Below are 11219 nucleotides of genomic sequence, written 5' to 3'. Positions count from 1 at the left end.
ACGGCAAGCTGGAGGCCCCAAAGAGACTCAGCTAAAGGCGATAAAATTAATGCCAGTTTGTTTTTGTCAACTGTAACCTTCATATATCTGTCTGATAAATAAATGTGACACTGTGCATAGGTTAAAGAAAAATATAGAATGCATGTAATAATAATAACAGATAATTTATTTTGCAGTTTTCCTTGCATATACTTTTCCTGTTGTAAAATGAAATTATCTAGGAATTAAGTTTGACACCACTACTCAGGCTATTTAGCTTATATAAGTGTCATATTGCTATAGACTTTAACGGATGTCCAAAACATGCTTTTTCCAACCACAGTGTTTATTTGGGTGACATGTTCTTTCATGGCAATGTAGATGACCAGACATACACTATTCTGATGCTCTAAATATGCATTAGAGCTCATCTGATTAAATCCAGTCATATTCCTTCTTTTTAAGTAAGAACTGCTAAAATTATTAGCAATTATTTTTAAAGCCTTTTTGCTGCTGAAACAATATGTTGACAATAAGAAATGGAACAACAGGGTGCATTTGCATTTTTAGGGTCACAGACACTTTCATTTCATATGAATGAAAAATACACCACTGTCTCATAAATGCTAGTTGGAGGAGGTAATGGTGGTTGCTCAAAACCTTTCATACAATTTTCATGGAATTCCATTTACAGTCTCTCTTCCGGAATTTTACTTATTTTTATACCCCATGATATTATTTTATTACATGGACAAATTGTTGTTTTAAAATTCATACATTTGAATAATATGTGAGTTGTTGTTGTTGATGTTGATTGAGAATAAGAAAATGTGAAAACTACATTCACAGTTACATTAATCAATGAAACATACAGGAGTCAAGACTGGGGGGCTAATGGTTTTATTATTTTGATATTAAAATCAATAAACATAATCAGACTATTGTGTGGTTACAAGCAGAGTTGTGGTACCAACTCCTGGCTGATACAACAGAGGAAGAGTGATTAAAAAAAAAAAAGAAAACAAAAAAGAGGCACAATAATACAACAGAGATTCAGGGCAGGTGTCTGCAGGATGTCAAGCAGCAAGAGACAAAAACTGTCAGAAGCTCTGCAACAGAATGAGTTGTTACAGTACAAACCAAAAATCATATTTTACATATCCACGCCTGTATATAAACCACCCATTGTGCCTCCGAGGGAAAAAAAACAATAACAAAAAAACAAAACAAAAAAAATAATGTAAAACAAAAAGTTAGTCGAAACAAATGTATAAACCCAGCACAACATTTATTACACAACATAAATATAACAACTGTCAAGATATTGTATTTGAACAGGCATATATGTGAACTACAAATATAGACGTCATTGCTAAAGAGAGGATCAAGTTAGTTTCAGCAGGATACACTTTCTGCAGGTTTTGCTTCTTTATGAAATTATAATCACCAAGAGATCTATTGTAGAGCACTTAGCAATGAAGTACAGCCTTCCTACTGAGACTGGGGAGAGGACCACACACAGGACTAGCTACAGAAAGATCCCATGCTGTTGATTTAGTCAAATAAGTTACCATACAAGACCAGAAGCATCATAACAATGGCATGTAGCTGTGGAGCTCAGGATGACCGATACCTCCCACATCCTCTACATGTTTGGACTTGTATGGATTTCCTATAAAATCTTTATATTGTCTGCCGTTATTATCAATAGTAAATAAAAGGAAACGGAATAGATGCTTTAAGATAAACGTTTTCTTTTTGACAAATGTCTCTCACGCCATGCATTTTGGCAAGTCTGGAAGGAGATGTAAATCATTGCTGTGTTAGATGATGAGACGTGTGTAAATATAGAAAGAGGGGGTTTATTTTTTATTATTGACAGTGAGTTGTTGTCATTTGCTTCAATAAGATCAGTCTGCAGAAGAGGAAATTAACCCCCCATCATTCATAGCTGGGGAGAAATAGGGGTCTCTGCCCACCAGCCTTTAGTGACCCCTGGCTAATCTCAGGAGCTCCCTGACAAGACAACTGCAAACCAAAGCTCTTCTGGGGGAAAAAAAAAACAACAATACAAAAAAAGCACCCAGAAAGGGCAAAACACCTCTTGCGCAGTGCTGAAGATTTCCCCGAAAACTGAACAATTTTTCAAATTTCCCCACCACAAGTTAAAAAGAGCAGATGAGCTGACTCTGATGTTGAGCTCTAAAGCTGTGCAGCACCCAAGTCTCAGCCCAAGAGTTATGTCAAGGTGAGGTTCAGTTTGCTGACTCACTAGGCCCGGTTTAGGGCTCCAATGACAGAACACTCAATGTGCTTCACAGGCAACTAAAGTCACAATGAAACTACAGCCCAGAAAGTATCTTGCCTCATTTACCAGATGTTAGGGCAGAACATAATGCAGACACTGTATAAAGTAACATATGGAAGAACACAAGGGCAAAAACAAATACTTAAAGCCACAATGTGTAGCATTTTTATGGATTACAAATAATTAACTTTTATTATGTGAAGTTTTCTTTTTGACATCTTAATCTAGTTTTATTATGAAATTGCCAATTTACTGTTTTACAATCTAATCTTAGACTTACTTATTTTCTAACTAAATATAAATGAATGATTATCTTAACAAAAATTAGCTTCTCCAAAGAGCGCAGGCAAAATTGGCCTAAAATCTTGTCGATGCGTTATAAAGTAAAACATTTTTTTCTCTGAATGGTAAAACATGGATAATTAGGTAAAAGTCAGGTCTGGTTTCACTATGACTTTCGCTCATGTCTGTGAATCTGATATAAAGACTCACGTCAAAGAATTGGCTTTAGTGAAAAAGCTATAAATTGCGTAGATTTAAATTTACGCCATTAAATATTAATCCAAGAAAAAGCAAAAACACAGAGACCAGAGACAAAGGTGGTAAGACATAATTTAGGGGGAAACAAATTAAACATGCAACATTCGAGTCAGAGCATAAATATCAAACAATAAAATTATTGAATAAAAAACAAAACAAAAAAACATACAAGCAGGATAGCGGCCATGCAAAGATACAACATTCACGATCTTTCTGGATCCTGACAACGAGAGTCTCCCTCCGTGGGCTTCCAAACAATGTCAAACAACAGGGAAAAGCTTCACAAGACACTTGCACCTGTCTGTATGATCCTGCCGAGGAAGACTAGTCTACATTCATCAGCAAAGCAGCAGCAGCGCAACAGTCAGAAACTTGAGACTGACCAAAGTCGTCAATAGCAGGAATAATATGGCTAATACAGCTTTTTCAACACAGCCATGTTAGCACCCAACCAATGACAGATTAGCACCACATTTTTACCTCCATGCTAAGTTTGTCGCTTCATTCGAAAACCAGCGACTCAGTGCCAGCACTGACTTCAAGGAGGGTCTGGCACTTTAAAACAGCAAAGTTAAGAAACAGAATTATTATTATTTAATTTTTTTTTTGGTTTTGTGTGTTTTTTTGTTTAATTTCCTATCTTTCACGTAAAGGTCTCAAGAGGCAGCAACACAGTGCTCCATGTCGAAACCAGAGAAGATTAATGCATTGTAATTGACTAGGTAAAAAGCAAGCCCGAGTCTCCCTCTGCCTCAGACACAGTGGACGTTAGCTCTTCTATACACAGACACACCAGCGGTGATAGCAGCAGCAGCCAATACAGAAAACACAATAACGTGGCGTAGTGGGCAGAGAAAGAATTAAAGACAGAACCAGGTTTCCCAAAACAAAACCAATTTATTTACATGAGCTGTGAGTAATACTTTGAAAGGCAATACCTTTTCTATCCAGACAAACTGCTCATATCAAAGGCTGATTATTATACAAAAATTGTTTGTATTATGCAATTTTAGACCTCAAGTTTAGTTTTTGGGAAACCCAGCCCCTTGTTTCTGTAGGGAAACCCCCTCCAGACTGTCAGAAGGTGCAGATTTGTGTTCTCTTATATTTGATTAAGGCACCTGGTTCAGCAGGCATCATATTTAAAATATTGTCTCTTTTCCTTTGTATATGTAAAAACCAAGTGCAATGTGAGTAACGCTGTTGTTCTTTTGACATTAGAAAAAACCTATGAGGGAAAAAAAAACGGGTGTGTGGTAATAATATGCTGTAATTGTGTCACTGACACACTAAACCAAAAACCTAAAGTCTCTTTGTGCTCGTTCAATAGCAGCAAGTATGAAATCGTTCGACTGAGAGTACAGTGAGCCCAAAAAGCCATGCATCAACCTCGTGACGATGGATACAATTTCTGACAAGTGTCTAAATTATTTTCCAAACTGCAAGCAACTCCAGACATCACTTTATTCTCTCAGTGCTATGCAGGGATTTAGCATGCAAAGAAATTATTCCCACTGCAGGGTATTTTGTCACAAAGTACATTTTTTTTTTGTTGCATCTAATTTACACAGAGAACTAGAAAACTATGGAAGGTGGTAAGCATTACAGCCTCCCAGGAGCGGAGGTGTTTTTACAAACAACAAGGGCAGACCACGTGGGTTCAAACAAGACAGGAAACATTGGAAGTGCCTCCAAAGACACTCCAAGCCAGACTCTGGGATCTGACATCACAGCCAGGAGGAGGGGGAGTTGTTCCTAAATGTTTTTAGAAATGTTTTATTAGGACCCACATTGTCGGTAACGCTTTTTTTTATTTTTTTATTTTTTTTAAACAGATGTTGTCTAAGAATTGCTGCATCTGTTTTGGTGTTAATTGTAGTTAATATGATAATATCCTGGTCTCTTTACAGCCTCAACACAGCAAACGAAACATTCACGTTTTATCACCTTTTAATATTGTTTTTAAGGGAACCTCTCAGCAAACATCAGTTGTCATTTGGACACTTAAAGTCCAGAATTCTAGTTTGCTTCTTACCTTTTTATTAATGAACGGGTATAGTAGCATACAGTGAGGGCGATTACAGTGGGCAAAAGGTGCTAAGATGCCCAGTGCATCACTTTTGTCGTTTTATCCATTCTATACAAAATATTTAAAGGTGAGGCTTTAACACAAGTGAATATCTATTTTTTATTTCCACGTGGAAATTGTGTTGTTGATAGGAGCTGAATTACATTTGCAGACAGATTTGATATATTTTTGGCATGTTCTATTAGGCTGCCTTGAAGGGCATAAATTTACACTCCCTCTATTTCCCTTGTACCAATTGAAAGTTATTTAAGTGGAAATTCTTCTGAAATTTCTTTAAAAAGTGTTACCGAGGGTTTCATCTAAAGATCAAATATGCAAGTTAAATATATAGCAGTATCAATTTTTAAAAAAACATGTCCTAATGCACCAGAATGGTAAATATTTTGTACCTCCTTAACACTGTACAGTGATATAAAATCCAGGAGTTTAGCTTTTACAAAAGGAATAATGGTACAATTAACAGTAACGATTATACAGGTCAATATCACAGAAAACACCAGTGTTGTTGTTGTTTTTGTTGTTATTTAGAGCAAGAATAAGTGTAAATCTTCCTCTGATTGGTCCAACAGGGAAATCATACTTTTAATCAACAGAAACAGTGAAAGTTATGAGAGATGGGGGAGATACTGGAAGCAATAATCACTTGGACAATGTTATCTGTAAGTGTGTCTGAACACAGATGCTAGTTTATTTCTCATTATTTGTGGCATAACAAAAAATAATCAGCACCACGTGACAAACAAAGTTGGATCACGACTGGAAATCGGATTTTAAATCCTTCCATTGTAGATTTGTTTGAATACCGGTTTAGAGAACGCAGAGAAAACATGACAAGTCTGTTGGCCTGTTTTTCAGTTTGTGTAGAGAGCATTGCACCATATTGATTGACATTGATAATTCATAGGACACACACACACACACACACACACACACGCACGCAAACACACACACACACACTATTTTTGTACACATAAAAGAATGGTGACAATAATTGGAATACATAAATATATTTTCTTTAGATTTTATATGTTATCACATACGTCAGATAGAAGAACGATATTACCCTGATTTGCTGAAGAAGAGCTTTATGGATCCACTTAGCTTTTATTGGACAGGAGTAGCACAAAGTTACACACTCTAGTAGCTTAATAGTTGACTGTATAGGATTCATCAGAATCATAAGAAACAAAAAGAATAAGGAATAGATTTACTGGCGTGGATTTTCACTCATGTCCTTGACTGTTAAAATGCCACAGAGTCTTCTGGTTTGAATGTAAAGTTGCACAGCTTGCGCCTATCATGTTAAATGTAAAAACCTGTGAGGACTCTCTCTTTTAACACCAGCCTTGTGATCGACAGCAAAACACTTCTCTGGTCGGCCGGCCGTCAACCAGCGGCCCTTTAACCACGGTTGACCCCCTATCAAACCTGGGTGAAATTATAGCTGAAAAAAAAAAGAAAAAAGGCATCAAACACTGTCCCAAAGGATACAACTGAGTACAGATTTTTTTTTGATGCCATTTTTCAGTTATATTTCACCACATCTGCTACTTCAGTCAATGTTGTTTTGAGCCAATCAGGCTGAATGGTTTTGTTGTTGTTGTTGTTGACGACCATATATTGGCAGAACAAGTCACAAACCTCAGGAACACCCCTTGGCAACATACTTGTCTGCCATATTATTGTTTGTGTGTATGTGAAGTTATTTAAGAAGGCAATAAGTGTCCGGATTGAGTCTCCACTTGTAATTGGCTTGCCATACAGTACAGTGATATAGTAACTTCCCCCAAGGCGGCCGGGAACAACATCTTTTCAAACGAGCTCTTCCTGGCCGCCCCAGGCTAAACCCCTCCTCATTAAGTCACAAGTAGAAATCAGTTTACAAATGATAACAATATAGCTCTCTGGAGAAATGTGTCTACACTGTACATCAACCTGAAGAGGAAGCCAAAGCAGAATCAGTTTTTCCATAGGAAACCTCTACTGAAGGCAAATGAATCATGACGCCAAGGGGGTCAGCATCAGGATCAATGTAGGGGCCCTGGAATCAAAACCCTCTGTTTTTTTTTTTTTTTAATAAGACCACAAACACTCCCAAAACACGGTCCTTGACCAGGAAATTAGTATATCCTGTCAAGACCCTGAGCTTCTCAAAGCCCTAGCAATTATTTTTTCCCATACAATACCTCATATCATTACACGGCTCCAGAAACCTTTACATCTAACCCTGTTAGGTCATACACCTACTCCTTGCTAGACTTTAGACCTGGCCAAGTCAGGTAATAGTCATATCCCAGCAAGTAGTCATCAAGTACACTTGCAGCATTCACACCAGGCCTTTTTAGCAGCAAATGGAAGAAAAAAAAATGCTTTTCTGTTTTTTTTTTTTTGTTGTTGTTTTTTTTTTTTTTCCTTTTTTGGACAAAGTGCTTTTGTTTTCAAACATATAAGATAAAGTATTCTATACATATATCTAACATTTAGAAGATACATATTAACTTAGACTATTTACAAAACAAATCAATACTAAGAAAATAGCTATGGACGGTAGGGGAGAGCAAGTCATTAGGCTACAACTATTAGACTAAGAAGTCAACTAAGAATAATGGATACTTATCATTCTAGTTTCAGAAAAAGCACCATTTCTCCCTTTTTAGACAAAACCGGAACAGTAAAAATATATATGCAGCACTAGCTGTTATTCCATTACACAATATAGACCACAGCTCTGCATCACCATCATAACAGATACCATTCTGTGAAGAATCTTCTTCACTTCAAACTAACCTAAATTTCAGCCTTGTTAAACTCCTAGGTTTTGCTATATTATAGTTCAGCTGAACTTTGAATTCCCTGGGATTGGCAGCATTTCCTCTGCTGAATCATCTGGAATGGAAGCAAACAGGCATCATGCATTTTTTAAAGGTTGGACATGCTGCCAATTTGTAGACTGAACTTTGTAGGTGTGTGTTTTGGAGACTACGCCTATGTGACTGGTGGAGTAGTATACTAGTTGAGGACAGAAGGCAACGCCAGGCAGATACAGTTCAGCAATGCAGCCTGTTAGGCAGGAAATATAACCCCAGGAAATGCAAAATTCAACCAACTTCATGGCTAGAGAAGGAGTATGTGTGAAAATCTGAATGACAACACACAGTGTTGAATCCAGATCAAGCTGGAGAGCCTCCTAAAGTATCCGTGATAACACTGCAGCTGGTTCTTCATTTTCCTGGTAATGTTCCTGTCATTGTCTTTATAGACTACTCAAACAAGACCATATATGCTGCATTGTGTTAAAAAATAATTCAGTCTTGATTTTCAGTGTTTTGGACCAAGTGACCAAGGCGTCAAGTGTTGCTAAACTATCAAATTTTTAAGACCATTCTGTTTTCTTCCACATCTCCTTCTCTCCATCATACCAACAAACCAACGGGAAAGCTAGGCAGGCAGCTAAAATACAAAAATATAACAATACCATTTTTTGGTTTTTCTGTTTTTCCTCTAATTTTCTTGATGCAATGATAGGTTTTAAAAATGTCTCATGCTTCAAAACGAATCAGTTGTGATGGAAAGTGGCATTGCACCATTGACAGATATATCATTAATGTCTCTATATACAGTACTTTAAAACATAATTCAGTTAATATTCTGTTGATGTACTAAACTGTGTACATACAGAAATCAAACAAGTGACACAGGAACATAACATTTTGGTTACGGTTGGTGAATTTTTGACAAACAAGCAAAAATGTAACATAGCTTATCTACTAGCGCTATTTGTCCTAGATAGCGCTTTTAACACAAATAGCATGTGAAGGGAAGAATCAGTTCAGGAATGAAGTGCTTCCTAAGCAAAAAATGCACTGGAGAAGCCCAGAAATGGGATACATTTTTAGATTTAAAAAAAAAAAATATGAATGAATGTTCCTTTTCTGTACATAATTGGACCCAAGCTAAATTTCACAGTTCTATGAAGTTCCCTGACCCTCCCACATTTCTTACATTCAATACGGCGTCAGGTAAGCTGTGCAAAACCTTACTTTAACTGGCTGGTCGCCATTTCGTTGCATGTGTCTTTGGTACAAAAAACAATCAAAATATAGTGTGCAAATATTTTTTGTAACTCTAAACAAAAATATCACTTAACCCTCCCCTAATCCCTAAAGACAAAGTACCAAAAACCCATACAGTTGAGTTTAAAACTTTGCATCCCCTTACTTTGAAATGGCAAAAAGAGTAAACCAAGACTTTTCCCCCCCATCAACATTATATGAAATGCACATTCAGCTGGTACAAACGTGCCATCATGAGAAGTGTTTACAGTCTTTCTTAAAAGATCAGACACCTGGTTTTACAACTTAAAGTTCAACACCTAGAAGGTTTATCACGGGGCACTTCCCATAATAAAACAACATTTGTACTAGCTTTATTTTTGCATGACATGTTATGTTGAAAATAATGTTGTACTTACTCTTACTGTTACTTACTGTTACTCTTTTTTGCAATTTTAAATGAAAGGGATGCAAACTTTTTCGCTCAACTGTAAGTAATCTGTTGCAGAGCCCTCCTATATACACAGACTCTGTGGCATCACGCAACAAGAGCTTCCATTTGTTGTATATACATTCAAAACATCTTTAAACAACTGAAATACACAACAAGCCCCACATCTGTCTCCATCCTGGCATTCAACCTCAATAAGTATAATGTAGCCGCCTCTTTGGCTGGACCAAAGAGGGGTTCTGACAAATCATTTCCTATTGTTCAGTCCCTCTCACACATTCACTCAGACTTACAGAAACACACACATACATAAACAAGGCACAATGAATTGAACTCTGATCAAACACTAGTATGAACACACCAAACTGTTAGCCTGGTCATCTTTACTGTACAAAATTGGCGAGCCTGTGCCATTTTCACTAAGAGACACTTATGTACAGTTTCTTAGAGGAGATGGATCACTGTTATGTCCTCTTCATCCCCACCATCATCATCTTCTTTACAGTCTGCTCCCTTACTGGCCCATTTCACTCAGTCCAGTTACAACCAGCACAAGGCTAAAAAGCACCAACCTACATGCGATTCCTCTCCATATGGTCAAATGACCCTTGTTACCATCATCGAAATGAGCCACTAGGCTTCATCCTGGTGCAAACATCAACCCAGCAGGATTTGTGTCTCCTATTTTTAAATTCTAATGTTGAACTTTTTTGTTTTCAACATAAATGGTCTATCTCTTACATTTTAACAAGAGCAAAGCTGATTGGCAAACAAGGGATGGCATGAACATATTTAGGCCTTCAATACAAAATATTTCCTGCCACCCCGTAACACCTTGGAGCACACTGCTATTTTTTTCTCTGCAGGTATCTAAGCAACCAAAGGGCTTTTCAACCAAGTGCTTCTCGGATTGGGCAAATCTAACATCCTTTAACATTTTGTTTTCATATGAGGTGACCTTTTCAACCTTGATGATGTCCACAATGATTCCTCTTCTATCATTACGACCTCAAACAAACTGTGTGTAATAACCCAGTGGTTGCACTGTTCATGATGACTATGTCTTAGCCCTGGAAGCATAACCCCAGCAAAAACAACCTTACACAATGCTATGTTAAACACTTCTAATATTCACCATTAGATTTAGGACGTGCCATTAGCTATACACCTAACCATCACTTGCTTTTGAAGGTGCATTTCCCAACAGGTGCTCACAATGGGTTGGGAGATAGTGACGCACTGTCTCTGCACGCACTATGCAGAGACAGAAAGCTAGAGTGTATGCCACACAGGTGCATGGCTAAAACAAGCACACATACATACACACACACAGGGAGTGGTATGTGTGTTGGCATGACTAACAATGTGTATGTACTCTTGGTTGAAGGGGCATGCAGAGAGGAGCATAGTTACAATGAAACAGCATGGTGGTAATGTTTAGTCCACTCCTCTCAGTGGGTTTGCCTAGATTTTGGAGGTGGGGACTCGCAGGCCAACCAGGCCACCGGTAGGATCACCATGTCCTGTGTTTTCCAAGATTTTGTTGACAAAGTCTGAAGTCTGCCCAGCAACAGGTGATGCCACTGCACATACAAACACATTCAGAAAGTCACCGGATTAAAAAAAACACCTTCACATTATTTCTTGTCATGTGCTTTAAATGGTAAAAAAATTTTAATCTTGTAGATGATGACTTAGACTGATCAGGCATAACATCATGACCACCTGTCCATACATTCTACTTTTACAAGGTAATAATTTCTCAGTAGAATCCATGAGGGCCACTGTATTGGATTGCAT

General features: G+C 37.5%; 1 protein-coding gene across 5 annotated transcripts in view; it reads right to left on the bottom strand.

Moving 5' to 3' along the window:
- Positions 1–863: 863 nt before the first annotated feature.
- Positions 864–11219, bottom strand: part of crebrf (creb3 regulatory factor) — a 31404-nt gene continuing 21048 nt past the window's right edge. For all 5 annotated transcript variants that reach the window (XM_067492503.1, XM_067492507.1, XM_067492504.1 and 2 more), the window contains one exon: positions 864–11002. In XM_067492503.1, the coding sequence (XP_067348604.1) occupies positions 10884–11002 (119 nt within the window). In that variant the 3' untranslated portion in view covers positions 864–10883. The remainder of the gene's footprint in view (positions 11003–11219) is intronic.

This window comes from Channa argus, chromosome 22, assembly GCF_033026475.1.
Source record: "Channa argus isolate prfri chromosome 22, Channa argus male v1.0, whole genome shotgun sequence".
Taxonomy (NCBI): domain Eukaryota; kingdom Metazoa; phylum Chordata; class Actinopteri; order Anabantiformes; family Channidae; genus Channa; species Channa argus.
The sequence above is the reverse complement of the archived record's forward strand: the minus strand, read 5'-3'. Positions and strand labels throughout refer to the sequence as shown.